The following is a 16,491-nucleotide window of genomic DNA, read 5'->3' on the forward strand; positions in this document are numbered from 1 at the left end:
ACTTCTAACTCGGCAGAGGACGATGGAGCGAATGACTAGTTTCTATTCAGGTGGGTTGTCTTTCTATTGGTATTTTATCTTTTCTATCTCGTATAGTCAAATTTGGATATTTAGTTTTTGTTCGACATGGCCTGTAAGTGTTGGAGAACTCTTGTCCTATCTTTTTTATAGTTTGTAAGATATTGTTAAGTACTTTGTTCCTTACTGGTAACGAAAATGGGTTTTCCGTTTAAAAAAAAAGGAAAAATGTCGTGAAAAGAAAATAATCGAAAGAAAAAAAATGCACGGTTTTCTCAAGAAGAGAAGAAAAACGTCGACGGATTGGCAGCGCGGTGAACCCGTTTTCTCGCACCTCGTGCTGCCCTGTCTCCCTCCCCTCCCGATGCCGCCCAAATCGAAGGCGGCGGCCGCCGCCGCGGAGCCTGTCTCCGTGGAGGACCTCTTCTCCGCGCTCCACAGCCACATCGAGGCTGGCGATTTCGCCCAGGCCGTCAAGGTCGCCGACCAAGGTCAAGCACTCCTCCTTCCCCTGCGCATCTCCAGTCTCCTGCCCTAACCCCTGTTCGAATCTGACCCCCGACTGGTTCCGCAGTTCTCAAGGCGGCGCCGGGGGACGAGGACGCGGTGCGATGCAAGGTGGTGGCGCACATTAAATCCGACGAGACCGACAAGGCGCTCGCCGCGATCCGCGCCGCCGAGCGCCTCCCCATCGACCTCGGCTACTACAAGGTTATTCGAGTTGCCCCCTTTTACTCTTGGTCACTGGTGGATCTAGATGTTCGCTTCTTGTAATCCTTGCTTGGGCCAGTGGGCTGTGTTACGATGTAGGAGTGGTCAGATCTAATTGTGCACATGTCCTGCGGTTAATTCTGGTGATCTGGGTGATTAGGACACGGAACTTTTCACTTGAAGAGCTTCTCCCGATTATATTGCAAACTGCTTGCTGGCCACTTTGCTTAGTGAGTTTTGCTATTGAGGTCATGTGATTCCACGTAATTGTTACATCGCATGCTACAATTCCGTGCTCTGCCAAAACTTGTAATTCATATGTTGGGAAAACTTTGTTGAGGGGCGGGAAGGCAAAATTATATGTGCAGTAATCTGTGACATACTAGCAAGAACTACTGATGGTTCCATAAGCTAAATGTATGAGAAGAAGCTTCCGTTTTATGTCATAATGCTATAACTTAAATATGAGGAATTTGATATTCATGCGAGTCCAACACGAGATAGTATACATTTGGAATTTATTCATCTGTTCTAATATTCCCAAGTGTAGCTTTTATTCATATCAGGTTATCGTTGTAAACATGCTCTTTGAATCCTTAGTTGAGAAATGCCATCTAGCTTAAAAATCCTGACAATGTCGATTCTTTCAATTCCCCATTTCCATGCAATTATCTCTATGGTCTATTATACTTGTGGGAATTCTTATGTCTGAATCCTGTTGGATTTAAGCAATAAATTGAACACTGAAGTACTCAGTTCTCTGTTGAGTGTTGATCTTTACCTTTTCTTTCAGGTTCTTTACTTCTGTTTTATTTGTTTCTTTTAAGCAGTAGCTGGAATTAAAACGTCGCGTTGGAGAAGTGTGTACTATTTCTGGCTAAATTTGATGATAGGGCATCATTTTTTGGTTACTAAAAGAACAAATTGTGTGATTGTACTAAGTACTATTACTATTCAGGCCTACTGCTACTACAGGCAAAACAAACTGCAAGAAGCTCTGGAGCTTTTAAGAGGTCAAGAAGAAACTTCTGCTGTTCTCCAGCTGGAATCCCAGATTTTTTACCGGCTAGGAAGAATGAATGATTGCATGAATAGCTATGAGAAGCTTCAAAAATTTAAGATTGACTCAATGGATCTGAAGATAAATATCATTGCTGCTCTGGTTGCTGCTGGAAGGGCTTCTGAAGTTCAGGCAGCTATGAAGGCACAAAAGGTTGATCTTACCACAAGAGCACTCAGGGAGGCTCGTAGCTTTGAGCTTGCATACAACTCTGCTTGCTCATTGATAGAAAACAAGAAGTATTCAGAAGCTAAAGAGCAGTTGGACTTGGCTAAAAGGTGATTTCGCTGGTGAACAAATAGCTAAAATGAATGTGTCCCTTCAGTTTACTGAACTAAACTATTCATTACCACATCCCTTTTAATATTGCTAGTTTGATAATTAAGAAAAGTCTGTTTTTTCATAGGTTAACTAGTTTAACTCATTCCTTTTTCTTCATCAATGAAATTAGGCTCTTATCTCTTTCAGTTAAGTTGCCTTGACATGAGATGAAGGAATGGTTAAAACGTTCCTTCGCAATCCCAGATATTTTTTTTTGGAGAGGCCTCTGAACTAGTGAAATCATACAAGATCTATATCATCATTTTCCAGCCTTTAAGTGCATACAGTTAGCTGGATTATAATTTTCTTCTTGTTTTGTTCTGCAGAATTGGGAAAGAAGAGCTTATGGTGGAAGACTATGCAGAAGACGAGATTGAATATGAACTAGCTCCTGTCTCTGCTCAGCTTGCGTATGTGCAGCAGGTAACTAAATCTGTGGAAGCTCTCTTGCATAAATTCCAATCATTATTCTATTAACTTCTCCATTGTATTTTCAGTTACAAGGACAGTCTCAAGAAGCTATGCAAACCTATGTTAATATGATAAATAGGAAAACAGCAGATTCATCATCACTTGCTGTGGCAATAACAAACCTTATTTCACTGAAAGGTACGAAAGATGCTGCAGATAGCTTGAGGAAGCTCGATCGGCTTTTTGAAAAATCTACTGCTCCAAACCAGTTGCAACTTATTGAAAGCCTTGACTTCAAGTTATCTCCAAGGCAAAAAGAAGCACTGTATTCTGCTTGTGTTCTTTTACTCCTCCATGCAAATAAAACAGATCAGGTTTGTTTGTGCAAAGTTGATTCATCTCTCTCCCCTTTTCTGAAGAGGATACCTGTTTGATTTATTTTTAACGAGGGGTGTACTAAGTTCTTTATTTTTGTAGCTATAGTCTATTACTAATCCGGTATCATTCTGCTATCTGAATTTCGTTTCTCATGCTTGTGACATTTCTAGAAATTTTTTCAGTTAGAATTTCTGACGAATTTTACCCTTAGCAGTGATGAATCATTCCAATTACCAAATACACCCTCTGGTCATACATACATGGCATTTTGGACAAGACACGGTCTAAAATGCATAGCTTTGACCACTATTTTCTATTAAGATATGTTTATAAAATCCAATAAATTTGTGATACTATGAAAGCATTTTTCAAGAAAATTTACACACGATTTTAAGGTTTCCAAACAAAATATTTTCAAAACTATTGTTAGTCGAAGTTTTAAAGGTTTGACCGGACCTTGTCCAAAACATCATGTTTTTATGACCAGAGGGAGTAGTAGTTTTGACTTAACAAATGAGGAATAATCATTGGACTGCAAACTGGTGGGAAAGGTCTGTTACTAAATTGGATTTGTTGCATACACATCCTGAACCTCTAGCCTGACTTGTTAGCAAAGATATTCCTACAATTTTTCAGTTGCACGTAGACCATACCTTGCTTGCTTTCATTGGTATGATGGAACTACAGTATTGTCGATTCAGTTAACATGTAAAATGATCATGATCAATATGATAACTGTTTGATAGTAAAATGACCACCATCAATATGATCGCCCTTGCATACGAATATGATCATGGTCTATACTATATATGATCATTCTTTCATAGGAAAATGATCATCAATATAACCAGCCCCTTTCACTTTCTATGGTGATAGTCTTTTAGTGATTGCTTATTTCCTAGTCATGTTCTATTACTTGATTTTTTTTGGTTTCGTAGGACAGATTAACAGGGATTGATGGCGCCTTTTTTTTTTCAGGCGCATGAGCTGGTCAGTGGGCTGCTTGGTATGTTTCGAGATAGTGTATTCCCTGTTTTACTTCAAGCAGCTGTTCATGTGAGAGAAAAGAAGGTTCAGAAAGCTGAAGAAGTTCTTAGCCGGTATGCTGAGAAGCATCCTGAGAATTCTAAAGGGGTCCTACTTGCACTTGCTCAGATTGCTGCTAATGCCAACCATTTTCAGCTTGTTGCTGACTCACTGTCCAAAATACCTGACATCCAGCACATGCCTGCTACAGTTGCTACACTAGTAGCTCTAAAAGAGCATCTAGGCGACTCCAATGGCGCAGCTTCTGTACTTGATTCTGCTATCCAGTGGTGGAAGAATTCCATGAGTGAGGATAAAAAAATAGATGTGTTTATGCGGGAGGCTGCTACTTTTAAGCTCAATCATGGGCGTGATGAAGAAGCCTGTCTATTGTACGAGGAACTTGTGAAGAGCCATGGAAGCATCGAAGCTTTGGCTGGGCTAGTAACAACTTCAGCACGCACTAACCTTGAGAAGGCTGAACAATACGAGAAGAAGCTGAAGCCATTGCCAGGTCTTGAAGGAATTAATGTTGAGAGCTTGGAGAAGACATCTGGTGCAAGGCATGTTGAAGGGCCCCAAGCCATGAAGGTCGACGTTCCTGAGGAAGTGAAGAAGCAAAAGACAAAGAAGAGGAAGCGGAAGCCTAAATACCCGAAAGGCTTTGATCCAGCGAATCCAGGGCCACCACCAGATCCTGAGAGATGGCTGCCCAAGAGAGAGCGGTCCAGTTACCGTCCAAAGAGGAAGGATAAGAGGGCTCAGGTCAGAGGTGCTCAAGGAGCTGTGACTAGAGAGAAGCATGATTCATCCGGGACAGTGGCTGCCAATGCCAGTTCATCGAAAACCCCAGCGGCAAGTACTGATCAACCAAAGACTTCCAACAAATCCAGGAAGAAGAAGTCGAGGTCTTAGATGATAAATTTTTAAGTTACAACAAGTTGACAGTGCAAAATGATATGCTCATTTACCTTGACCTGCAATTTTGGTTTAAATCACATTTGATTGCTGCTTTGCTACGCCTTCCCAATCATATTTGTGGCGAGTCAGACTATTGAATTTTTTATTGAAATGCGTCGCAATGGATGTCTCGGTAGAATTAAGTTTTTTACATGTTTATAATCCTTTTTGCTCATTTCGCTCGTGCATGTGTTCCAACACCATATTATTCTACATATCAGAAACTCTTCATGACATGTATTATCACTTCCAGCAAATGTGCCTCGAATTTGATGCAAACTTCCAACATTCAAATTAAACGACACAACATCTTCTTTTTATTGTAATGTATTGAGTAAATTTAAAAAACATACAAGTATTTTGACATATGTAATAAAAAATTACAATTTTCTATAGGTTCACCTGTGATTCTCTATAGTATATAATAGGAGGATTAACTGTAGGTATACCTGGTGTCAGATGATGATAGATGGGTTTACGATAATAAAGTTATAATTTTTTTGCAACATGTGTTAAAATAGTTATAGGTTTATAAAATAAGCATGATAAGTTGTAAATTTCTGTAATATATATCAAAATAGTTATAGAATTTTGAAATTTATTCTAATGTATTTGCATGAATCTCCAAGCATTTTGGAGTTTGGATAGTGCCTATCCACATTTACATGTTTATAATCCTTTTTGCTCATTTCGCTCGTGCATGTGTTCCAACACCATATTATTCTACATATCAGAAACTCTTCATGACATGTATTATCACTTCCAGCAAATGTGCCTCGAATTTGATGCAAACTTCCAACATTCAAATTAAACGACACAACATCTTCTATTTATTGTAATGTATTGAGTAAATTTAAAAAACATACAAGTATTTTGACATATGTTATAAAAAAGTACTTCTCGTTGTAGGTTGATGTGTCATTCTTTATAATATATAATAGGAAGATTAATCATAGGTATATCTGGTATCAGAGGATGATAGATGACTTTACGATAATAAAGTTATAATTTTTTTTACAGCATGTGTTAAAATAGTTATAGGTTTATGAAATAAACATGATAAGTTGTAAATTTCTACCATATATATAAAATTAGTTATAGAATTTTGAAATTTACTCTACTGTATTTGCATGAATCTCCAAGCATTTTGGAGTTTGGATGGTGCCTATCCGCATATCCGCATTGTGCATTTGTGCTTCCTCATTTTGAAAAAGAAATTCCCAAGCACACCCGGTTAAAGAAATGAAAAGAAATTCCCAAGCACACTCTTGCACCCAACGGCAACTTGCAACTTTTTTTTCCCGTCAGCTGTTCAGCCACAGCGAGCGCTTTCAGCACACCGACCTGATGCACGGGCATGCCGTCCTCCGCAATCTCCTCTTCTCGCCCGCCCCCGCCGGATTCCCCTCCCATCGGCGACTCAGTGGTGCGCTTCTTCCCCTCCTCCCCTCCCTGCTCGTTGCTTACGTAAAAGCGATTTTGACTCGGCCGGCCGGCCGGCCGGCCGGCTTGTACCGACAGTTTCTCGCGGTCGCGGTCGCGGCGCTCATGGATTCGCCAGCGATGCACGGACGGCGTTCTCGGCCGGACGCGCCTCACCCGCAGCCTCATCCCCGCCGCGTTTCAGAAAGGTAACACTAACTGATTTTGTTTTTTTGGCGTTTCAATGTGGGTTTCGCTTGTTTGGTGGGTACTGTACACTGTGCTTCTTCTAAGTAGAACTGGTTGGCCGATAACTCGACATGCCAAAATCTCAATTTATGAATAGAATTTGATTGGAAGAAGTAAACACCTGCGTGCTTATATACGCTAGTGTTATTAACGGTGCACCATTAGGCATGACTATTTTTTTTTCCTCTTTTTTTTCTTTTTAACTTTTGAAATAAGATAGACCGTGAGGTATAGCTATTAAAATGTCCAATGAGAACTTCAGTTAGGCAGAGTAGGAATCTTGATGAAGCCTTTATAATTCTTCTTAAGAACTGGATGTAATTAGAACACTAGTCAGCCTCACTCACCGAACTATATATACATACCTTCAGCAAGGCAGCAAGAGAGCAGGGGCATTGGGCCCAAAAGTGATTGAAAATGAGACAGAGGTCATGATCAACGGCAGCCAGACTTCTTCCTAGCGATTCACGTGGAGCAAAGAGCGGGCCAAGTTCCTCACCAGCTACCTGATGGAACAGGCTTCAGGTGCTAAGGGGAAAGATGCATTGTTCAGGGAGGATGCTCTAGAAGTTACAGAGGCTGTTTCCCGACGGTTTCAGCGTGAATGCGGTGTCGCTGATGTGCGAAGGAGGCTGACAACTCTGAAGGAAAGATGGCGAAGGATAGAGAAGATGAAAGCCATTGGTTCTACGTCATGGGATCATGCTACTAGGACGATAAGCATGCGAGAAGATGATTACCAACAGTATGCCATGGTAATGGGAGTAAGGAAGTCCCCTTTTGTTTCGCAGTACATTGTCATTGTTAACTGTCATGACTGATTTCTTTTGTTTCTTTGTAATGAAGGATCATCCGAAAAATTCTTGGTTGCTGAATAGGCCCATTGAGGATTATGATGAGCTTTCTTTCATGTTCAGTGATGATAAATCAGTAGCTGATACTCAGGCAAAAAGGACAAAAACGCTCATTCTGTCAATACTCAGGATATCTGAAGATCCCATGGAGCAAAAGATAGCTAATGAGGACATCCGCTACTTAGTTCTGAAGATTGGGGAGTTAATAGATGCTCTAAAAAGCTTAAAGCCCAGAGACTTTTCTGACGACTTGTGGAAAGCAATTACAGCTTGCGGTTACAACGAGAGGATGTCAATCACCGCGTTAGACTATTTTCTGAAGAACGAGGTTGAAGGGAAGAATTTCCTTGTGCGTAGCCCACACCTTCGCAAGGAATGGCTAGCTAAGTTCTTCTCTAGCCTCCTGTAACCATTCTTGGTCTGTTCCATCCAGCAGTTTAGTTTGATATTTCTAGTTTACCCATTTATTAGGAACCACACTTCAAAATGTCGAGTATCATTGTGGAAGTCCTTAAGCATGTATGAACAGAAGCCTTAGCACGCATCAATGGTAAAAAGAGATCAGATGATGTGATTTTTTTTTATTTTCTACCAGTTCTAGTCATGACAAATGTAAATTCTTACAAACATTCATCAACTGCAAGCAGCAGTTCTTTTAAAGGCTAATGTAGTACGACAACAAGTAGAAGAAGCACATGTACAACCCTGCACAATACAAGCCCACACACCATATGTCACAAAGTTGATAAAATTGCTACAGATCATAACCTAACCTCTAATTGTCATTCAACAAAGAATTCACATCCGGAGTCACAATAACATGCCGATTCCCAATCTCCCCAAGCAAGCAGCAATGTTTCTCTCTAGTGTTCAGAGCTACTGCATGTTGCGCCATCCTACTCTCCACTCCTGGGTTCACCTGCAGAGGAAGAACTTAAGCATCGTACATATCCAAGAACTTTCTAAGCTCTGAAGAAAAAAAAGATAAGAAAGTTGTGCACTAACATCAAACATGACATCTCCTAACTTCATTTTGATCTTGCCGCTCTTGTATACCAGCATTTTGCCCAAATAACCCTGCGGCAACTGCTGCAGATTGGATCCTTCTTTCACCTCCTTGCTGGTGACCTTTCCTTTCTTTTCAACTACACTGGATTTTCTTGGCAAAGGAAGAGATTTTGGGAGCTGGAAGAGAAACATTCTTTCTTTTCCATCTTGTTCCTGCTGTTTCAATTGCAAACTATTTCGTGAGCGTTAGACAACATGAATACAGCCTTGGAGAGCTCAGAAGTTCATACAAGCAAATCAAGCTCCTCTGCTGGACGTGTTGAAACTTCGCATTCAATTGAATTTGGTTGCGTCTCCTGAAACTCAACATTGCCACTATCGTCATCGTCATCGTCGTCGTCATTGTCATCATCATCTTCTTCTTCGTTGTAGAACATTCCTGACAAGGTTTGAATATTCCCGTGAAAATTCTTAGTGAAATGTACTGTTCAGAACAATGCAACTTACAAAGCCACAATTCACCTGGATTAACAACAGGAAAGGCTATGGGGATTTGTAGTGCCTTCTTTTGCCATAGCAACAAGACATAAAAAAGGTACATAATACAAGTCATAAGTTTGTCAAGAAAAGGACACGGGATGTCTTCTAACAGAGCAAGGTTGAAACTGAGAGATTTTGACCTCCTTGGCGCACTCACCGATTGATTTTGCTTGTGCAGTCCTGATTGTGGTGGTGACAAGCTAACGACAGCTGCAGAAGGTGGTGTCGAGGGGGGATTCTGTGCTGAACGCTCGTCTGCGAATAAAATGTAGACTCTTCGAGATTACTGAATTTATGACAGTACAATCCATGATTATATGCATTGTTCTGATCTGACTGAAAGGCTTGCTGCTCCTAAATCTTAGAAACCAGTATCTAAGATCTCGGTGCACGTGTGGCAGATAAATACCTTTTGTATTTAGCAAAGTTTTTGCAGCCACTTGGCCAGTCTGAAAAGAAAAAAATAGAAGTTCAGCCATAGTAAGGATGTGCTAATTTTTCCCCTCCTAAGAAAACAATAAAATACTATTTGACATCAAGACAGAACAATTGGATAACTAATTACCCTCAGTATCTTCATCAGTTCTTCATCAACTGGTTTAGGCTCTTCCTGTTGTGGCCTGAAACAGCAGAGAATGTGTTCCACTAATGTTAACTGTAATACACTAGGTAAAAGTACCTGAGAGACACTATTAGCTGCTAAAGACAAAGAGAAGTTACTTTTCAGTGGTCAATTTCTTTGGCTTCTGTGGTGGCACTTTCGGTTTGAATTTCAGCTTGTGAAGGGATTAAGAAAAAGGAATACAGAAATACGTTAGCATACAACATTATTCTTGACAATTCACTGTACCATAAAAGGAAGAATATTGGAGAGCCACCTTCGTAGCACGACGAACTGGACGACTTCTCTTGGAGCTACCACCTGCATCCATTTCTGCCTACTCTCTGTCATAAGAAATTAAGAGTTAAGAGCATAAGCCCTTGCTAAGTGATGAGTAATTAACTATCTTTTTTTACCAAACCTTGTGCCTTCCTGTCTCACTAGCAGTCTTAACCGAACCCAAAAAAAATAAACTTCACAGCAGGGGCCCCTTGTTATAGCTGTGCAGTTAGGACTTCGATATGGTTTAAAATTTACAGTAGTCTGTCCCGGACGTAGCCACTTTAGTGGTGAACCGGGTTACTGAGGAATTCTAAGCGTTCTGTACCTCCTCAGTCCTGCCAGCTAAATTCTTTCAACCTTTGTGTCGTCAGGAGTCTTCTTATGACTATACAATAAGAACTATGGTCATACAGTTGTGCAGTCCATGTAGGTGTTTAAAGGATCTGTGCACTTCACCGCCAATCTCCCTCCCCCCAAACCAGTGTTCGTCCGAAATTGACCTAGCTATCTGGTATGCAAGAAAGCAAGAACCTCCAGAGTCACAACGAAACCAAATTCTTTGCCCTAGCAGAGGTGCTCCTCGAGAGCAAGAAACCTAAATCTCCTACTCTACACACACCCATGAATTCCGATTTAGTCTCGGGGTTGCACAGCCAAGAAACCAAAAGAAAGCAAGAACCTCCAGAGTCACAACGAAACCAAATTCTTTGCCCTAGCAGAGGTGCTCCTCGAGAGCAAGAAACCTAAATCTCCTACTCTACACACACCCATGAATTCCGATTTAGTCTCGGGGTTGCGCAGCCAAGAAACCAAAAGAAAGCAAGAAAGGGACATGATTCGCAGCTTCTAAGCACAATCCTAACCACCCTTGCTCGAAAGCACACGTACCTGCGACAGCAGCGAGGAGCTAGAGCCCTCCCTCTCCAAAGAAATGGCTGCTCGTCCCTCCCAAGTCCCAACTCCCAAGCTGCAATTCCGGGTCTACCAGCTTCGCTGCTGTCCTCCTTTGGGACGTGGACGTTTATATGAGCGAAAGGAAAGGAAAGGCTCTCGGCACAGTAGTCTGGCAGGTTCGGGCCCACCTTCCAGTGAGACATGGTCCAAATAGCCGGTCCAGCCGAGGAGGTCTAGACGGTTAGCGGGAGGATCGTATGCGGCGTGGCTGCAGGGAAGACGGCAAAGCATATCTGGATAGGACACGTGTCGAGCTACCGTGGTAGGTGCATGGTTGGAGTTTGGTGTGGGCAGCAGAGGGGATCGGATCCCGAGGGGCTGCTGGTGCTGGGTGTACCCCGGACTTGTGAGTCGGTGAAGCCCGCAGCAACGAAGCCTCGGTCGCGGTTAGTTTGGGAGGCGGGGATTAGTAAGTTTCAGTTTAGAATTATAATAATAAGCAGTTTATAGATGATAAATTACAATAAATTGAATTGTAATAAGTTAGAAAGAAATATCCTGTGAGCTATTTGATAATTTAAATTATTGAAGTCTGAATTATTGTTTTTAGATGGCAAAAATCTGTAATGCTCTTAATTATTTTGGTGACTTATATATTTTTTCAACATGTTTAACAATCAATGGACTTTTAGAATAATAGTAAAATACGAAATTAAAGAAATAAATATCAAAAGATAAATTATTCATACATCCTTGAACTTTTATTTATACAAATATGCTCTTACAAACAAATTACTCTTTCTTAACAAATAAAACACTAGCAATATTATCATGGAAATTATTTCATCTCCTAATTGACTTGCACTCCTTTAAAATGAAGGTATTGACATATAGTTTTCATCTCGATCACACCGGTCAAACTCTTCATCACCTAAAGTACTATCTCAAATTAAGTTATAAAGAGTCATATATGCATGTATTATTTTAGTTTGCTTGAGCATAGGATAACTTAGTAAGTCGAATAAAATTCTTCACTTTATCTTCAAAATACCAAATGAGCGCTCAATCACATTACGAAGAAATGAATACAAGTGGTTGAATACCTCCTTCTTGCCACTAGGACACGAGCCATTTTGAAACTCTAGTAAATGGTATTTGGTCCTTTTGTATGGAGCTAGAAAACCCGATCGGTTTGGATAGACAAAGTCAACAAGGTAAATAGCAGAGTTGTTCTCCAAAGTGGCATAAATGCCCTTCATTATCTTAACTATTGGATTCTTTGCTATCTTTTGTGGGCTAGTAGCAGTACTACTTGTACCTCACTTCAATGAATTTCTACCCTTTAAATTACTCTACAATGAGCCATGTCTTGCATGTGTTTCACCAACCCCTTCTCCTAGAGCCTCTCCAACACCTCTAGGGTCGTTTCCCTTAGCGTGCCGACTGGGGTGAGCCTCCTATAGTCATGCCAGCAGGTCTAGCTGCGCCGCGCCTCCCATGCCGCAACATCGCCAGGGAGGTCTTCAGTGCGACTACGGGCGTCGGGGCTGCCGCGCCAAGCACGGCCCTCGCAGCATCCAGGCTTGACATGCCAAGGAGGTCGCCCGCATCGGAGAGTCCATGCACGTCGAGTAAGGAGGCGCCACCATGCGTGGCCATCGCCCAGTCCCTAGCCAATGAATCCTGGTAGGTGAGGGCATGGGCGGGGGTCTCCTCTGCATCTTCAATGTCGATTGGCTCCATCTTGGTCGGACCGTCGCTGAGGCTTGTCTGATTTTTGGGGACAAATCAAGGGTTTAAGGTTAGAAGAACAGAGAGAGGGGGGCAAATGGGAGGGTATGAGTTAGGACTAGAGTTCAATAGGGGGCTGGGGTTCGGGTGCACTGAAATAAGCTTTTTTTCACAACTTATGGGATTGTTATAATATGAGCTTCCGCTTATAATAATCTGGACAAATAAGCTAGTTGTTTGTTTACACTTTGGACAAATATGCCAACTTATTATAATCTTGAGTAGAAACAAACAAGACCTAAATTATCGGTTCCCGCTTTCTTTTTTCTTACCTTTTTCAAACTGAAAAATTGTGAGAGAAAAAACTATACCAAACTTTGTGGGAAAAATTTTGTCCTAAAAATTGAGTGAGAAAATTATCTCAAAACCTGTGAGAAAAATTTTAGACCAAAAGTTTTCACAAGAAAAATGAAAGACCCATTTTCTGGGATCTCCTATGCCTCCAGTATCAATCTCGGATCAAATAGCTGATACAGATAGTGTAATATCTGGAGTTTTAGCATATTAATTTAATTTCACTCCAAATTTAATTTTTTTTGTTGATTAATTAAGCTAAATAAAATCGAGGAAATGTACAATTGAATGCATATATTAATATGTGTATATATATTCAAATGTATTACTTGGCTAAGTATTCCAAAATGCACTAATTTAATTACTAAACTTTTCTATGAGTTGATTTTGTTCATGTGCATTTGGTTTATTGTTGTTATGATTCTTTGTGTGAAGGTTTGAATTTGAATGTGTCTCAAATTTGAAGCTACTCTTAGTTGCCCTTCAGCTCAAATCCAATTGAATTCAAATCCTCTCTCAGATATCCAAGTCATAATTCAAATATACCTATTTTAATTAATGTCAAGTCCAAAGTCAAATCCAAATTCAAATATCTCTTTTGAATTATCCCCAAAAAAAAATCCCTTTTCATTTTCTTTTCTTCCTCGGGCTCAATCTTCTCCCTCTCTCTTTGCGCAGCCCCACCTGCGACGCAGCCAACTCGACTTCTTTCCCCGCTCCACTCTCCCATATTTGGGCCGTAGACGCCCCGTAGGCCCAGCTTCGCCCGCGTGTGCTAGCCCGCTCACTCGCGCCCACGCAAGTGCCACGTTGTCCACACGTCGCCCATCTGACGTCCCATCACAGTGCCTTCTCCCTTGCCAGCGCGAGGCCACCGCGACGTACGCCCCACCACCGCAATGGCCGACGCATTCAATGCGCTAGTGACTCTCTCGCCCATCCCTCCACGCTCTCACGCTCACCCCCCCCCCCTCTGCCCTCACACCACGACGCCTGAGAGCCTGGCATTGCTTGACTTCAGCGACCTCGCACGCGCGAGGCCAGCATAGCCCTGCCATCACAACAGAGAAGCCACGCCGCACCTTCTCGCCACCTTGGAGTCTCTGTGCCACATCTTGCTCCTTTCCGCCTTAATGTGCTCCCTCTCCTTCCATAAATAGAGTAGTTCGGCCTCTATTTCTCTATTCCCCACCACGCTGCCACCACAACACCATCGTCGCAGCTCCGTCGTGGTTGTTTCTCCCCCATGAGTGGCCGAGGAGTACCACGAGGTCACCGTCGTCCCTGTGCCGCCCTTCATCGCCCAGGAGCCCGACAGGAGCACGCCCATGTCGAGGGATGAGCATCCTCATCCCCTCGCGTAACATCCTAGCTATCATACCACCATCCTAGTTCTCTCTCTTCACGCCGCCACGTGCAGCAGTGTGTTTTTCCCTCTGCCGTTGTGCCATGGTCACCGTCGACATGTGCTTCCCCTCTAGATGTCGTCCAGCCATTGTGTCGTGTAGCCCAGGAGCTCTAGGCTCCTTTTTCCTTGTAGGTAGATGATGCATAGAATAAGAGAGGTGTCGTCTGAGTTCTCTACGCCGATGCCGCCTCCTTCATTCGTCGTCTAGCACTGCTCTGGTCACAACCTGCTGTCGATGAACCCCCGGTTGATTTCCATGTAGCGCGTAGGTGGCCGGCGTTAGCATCTCGTTGTGTAATTCTAGCAAGAACATGACTCCGGTGAGTTCCCTGGCGATGCACCGCCGCGATTGCTCGTCGTCGCCCATTCCCCTCTCCCGCTGTTCGAACCCCACTGGCGCACCACGCGCACGCACGCGAGGCTACCTTGCCTTGCTGGCGGGGCCCGATGAGGCCAGGCCGTAGCTCGGTCTGATAGCAGCCTGTCTGCCAGGCCGTCCCAGCCACCAGAAGGTCATGCCCCAGTGGGGTGGCCCAGCTCCCACAGCCGTAAACCAACCGGCTCGACCCGAGTGGACCGGATACTGTGCAGCCCAACAGGGTGCGACCTAGGCCCAAGCCCAGCCCAAATCGAGCCCATTCGTCCCAACCGGGTACTATGCATGTTGGTCCCACCAGTTACTGTTCAATAGATCCCACTCGTGGGCCCTTCAATCTCTTGTTTTTGTACGGGGAATAGTCCATAATGATAGCTACTTTTTCTCTGTAATAGGATTGTTAGTTTCTCGTTGGATTTCTTGGGTACATTTTCCATTAAGTAATTTATATGAGTCATTGATATTCCTTTCATCTCTGTATATTCTTCATACTATTCATCATTTACGGCTAGGACTACTGAGTCTCTAATCCCATTTGCTCCCCTAGATTTTGTCTCTTAGTGTCAGTGTCGGCCCAACAGAGTGCTTTCATCGTTGGTGTTCTTTCTGATTTCAATGTATTTCACCGCTCCACCTGAAATTCTATCTGTCCATACCGTACTCTAGCTTGGTAGTTTTCACTGCCTTCAGCAATGTCATTTCAGATTTTCTCAATTTAATTTTATATTAAATCTTTCGGGAGTTATAACTTTTCTGTTCTGGCTCCGATTTCAGCGATTCTTTCACCGAAATTCATCTAAATTCGAGATCACCTATCTATCACAATGTGATATCTATTAGAGCTCATTTGACTTTCCATTTGATGTTATTATTTCTTCTCAAGTATAGTTTGTTGTTGATCGTAGTCGTATTTGCAGAACTAGCGGAGTTTTGTGAGTGCTGCGAGAAGTGACAGGAGTCCAAAGGATTCTGATTACGACCAAGGCTTAGAGGAGAGCTTCAGAGAAGGAAAGTCCTATCTCCTTGATCGTATTGAACCTATGATTTTCAAATAATCTACATGATCAACTAAAACTGAATTTATTATCGCATGTGCTTTGTATTGCGCTTTTCCAAACTGCTTGCAGTAGTTAATCCTATCAAACAATTGTTGTAAGGCCCCTAAACACGGGATCTCTTATGCCTCCTATATCAGTCCCTAGATCAAGTAGCTAATACGCACGGTATAAAAGTTGTAGTATCACAGTCAACTTCATACATACATATTAAGTTTCAGAGTACAAAAGGCTTATAAACCATACTGTAATAATACAGACCTAGAAGCATGGCCAACCAAAAAGCATAGCAGAAACGACGAACCAGAGCCACAAGCAGCTAGGATGCGAATGAGACTTCTAAGACTACTCTTCATCCTCGCCTTCACCTCCGGCGAAGTTGGCTTTGACCTCTTCATCTGAATGATAGCAAGAGTGAGTGCAGAAGATATTTAGCAAGCCCTATACTATTTTAAAGTGTTGATAGATGCATAAAGGGTAATTCAAGGATAAGACTTTACGGTTTAGTTTTAAGCGTAAAACAGTTTATGTGGGTATTCAGTTGTATTCTCTACTGTTGACTTTTAAATAGTTTAAATAGTTCAAAATAAAGTAACAATCTATATCTAGGTTTTTTGTCCTAGGAGGGGCTACACCTCACTCCGCAGTCTATACCATCATATCTGGTGTACCTTTAGTACCACACAACTCCTGACGGATTGAACCAGTAACCTCATCACATGGACATCTAGTCAACACACTAACTCATCAAGACACACGCACCCGGAGTCTAGTCAAAAAGGTTTTGCCTTTGCATATCGATGACCGTGGAAACAGCTATTCAAATAGTTTT

At 42.3% G+C, this 16,491-nt stretch overlaps 3 protein-coding genes across 7 annotated transcripts; 2 read left to right on the plus strand and 1 right to left on the minus strand.

The window, feature by feature from the left end:
* The first annotated feature begins 311 nt into the window (after positions 1–311).
* Positions 312–5,047, plus strand: LOC133926231 (uncharacterized). The gene is made up of 6 exons (XM_062372049.1): positions 312–509; positions 593–729; positions 1,688–2,067; positions 2,437–2,533; positions 2,608–2,895; positions 3,878–5,047. The coding sequence occupies exons 1-6, from the start codon at positions 383–385 to the stop codon at positions 4,838–4,840; spliced, it is 1,992 nt and encodes a 663-aa protein (XP_062228033.1). The 5' UTR covers positions 312–382; the 3' UTR covers positions 4,841–5,047.
* A 944-nt stretch (positions 5,048–5,991) lies between these two features.
* On the plus strand, positions 5,992–7,965 carry LOC133926238 (uncharacterized). 2 transcript variants are annotated; one of them, XM_062372062.1, is made up of 4 exons: positions 5,992–6,311; positions 6,407–6,516; positions 7,075–7,311; positions 7,403–7,965. In XM_062372062.1, exons 1-4 carry the CDS (start codon positions 6,128–6,130, stop codon positions 7,817–7,819), a joined length of 948 nt encoding a protein of 315 aa, XP_062228046.1. In that variant the 5' UTR covers positions 5,992–6,127; the 3' UTR covers positions 7,820–7,965. The 2 variants fall into 2 exon arrangements, with proteins under 2 accessions (XP_062228046.1, XP_062228055.1); XM_062372071.1 differs by having other exon boundaries at positions 5,994–6,311; positions 6,928–7,311.
* Positions 7,959–10,890, minus strand: LOC133926251 (uncharacterized). Of its 4 annotated transcripts, none has more exons than XM_062372107.1 (10): positions 10,730–10,890; positions 9,837–9,903; positions 9,679–9,734; positions 9,524–9,578; positions 9,368–9,407; positions 9,116–9,213; positions 8,941–8,980; positions 8,709–8,857; positions 8,416–8,631; positions 7,959–8,329 (listed from the first exon to the last, which is right to left on the minus strand). In XM_062372107.1, exons 2-10 carry the CDS (start codon positions 9,888–9,890, stop codon positions 8,186–8,188), a joined length of 852 nt encoding a protein of 283 aa, XP_062228091.1. In that variant the 5' UTR covers positions 9,891–9,903; positions 10,730–10,890; the 3' UTR covers positions 7,959–8,185. The 4 variants fall into 4 exon arrangements, with proteins under 4 accessions (XP_062228091.1, XP_062228073.1, XP_062228083.1 ...); XM_062372089.1 differs by having other exon boundaries at positions 8,416–8,634; XM_062372099.1 differs by having other exon boundaries at positions 8,941–8,983.
* Between the last annotated feature and the right edge of the window lie 5,601 nt (positions 10,891–16,491).

Source organism: Phragmites australis, chromosome 1 (assembly GCF_958298935.1).
Source record: "Phragmites australis chromosome 1, lpPhrAust1.1, whole genome shotgun sequence".
In the NCBI taxonomy this organism is placed as follows: domain Eukaryota; kingdom Viridiplantae; phylum Streptophyta; class Magnoliopsida; order Poales; family Poaceae; genus Phragmites; species Phragmites australis.

Bases quoted from the DNA above. Each gene is read 5' to 3' on its own strand.
- LOC133926231 (XM_062372049.1), top strand. From the start codon at position 383: ATGCCGCCCAAATCGAAGGCGGCGGCCGCCGCCGCGGAGCCTGTCTCC. The intron at 510-592 runs GTCAAGCACTCC...CTGGTTCCGCAG, and splicing joins CGTCAAGGTCGCCGACCAAG to TTCTCAAGGCGGCGCCGGGG. The intron at 2,896-3,877 runs GTTTGTTTGTGC...TTTTTTTTTCAG, and splicing joins ATGCAAATAAAACAGATCAG to GCGCATGAGCTGGTCAGTGG.
- LOC133926238 (XM_062372062.1), top strand. From the start codon at position 6,128: ATGAAAAGAAATTCCCAAGCACACTCTTGCACCCAACGGCAACTTGCA. The intron at 6,312-6,406 runs GTGCGCTTCTTC...TTGTACCGACAG, and splicing joins CTCCCATCGGCGACTCAGTG to TTTCTCGCGGTCGCGGTCGC. The intron at 7,312-7,402 runs GTAATGGGAGTA...TTTGTAATGAAG, and splicing joins ATTACCAACAGTATGCCATG to GATCATCCGAAAAATTCTTG.
- LOC133926251 (XM_062372081.1), bottom strand. From the start codon at position 9,890: ATGGATGCAGGTGGTAGCTCCAAGAGAAGTCGTCCAGTTCGTCGTGCT. The intron at 9,408-9,523 runs GTAATTAGTTAT...TTTTCTTTTCAG, and splicing joins AACTGATGAAGATACTGAGG to ACTGGCCAAGTGGCTGCAAA. The intron at 8,984-9,115 runs GTGAGTGCGCCA...CTATGGCAAAAG, and splicing joins TGCACAAGCAAAATCAATCG to AAGGCACTACAAATCCCCAT.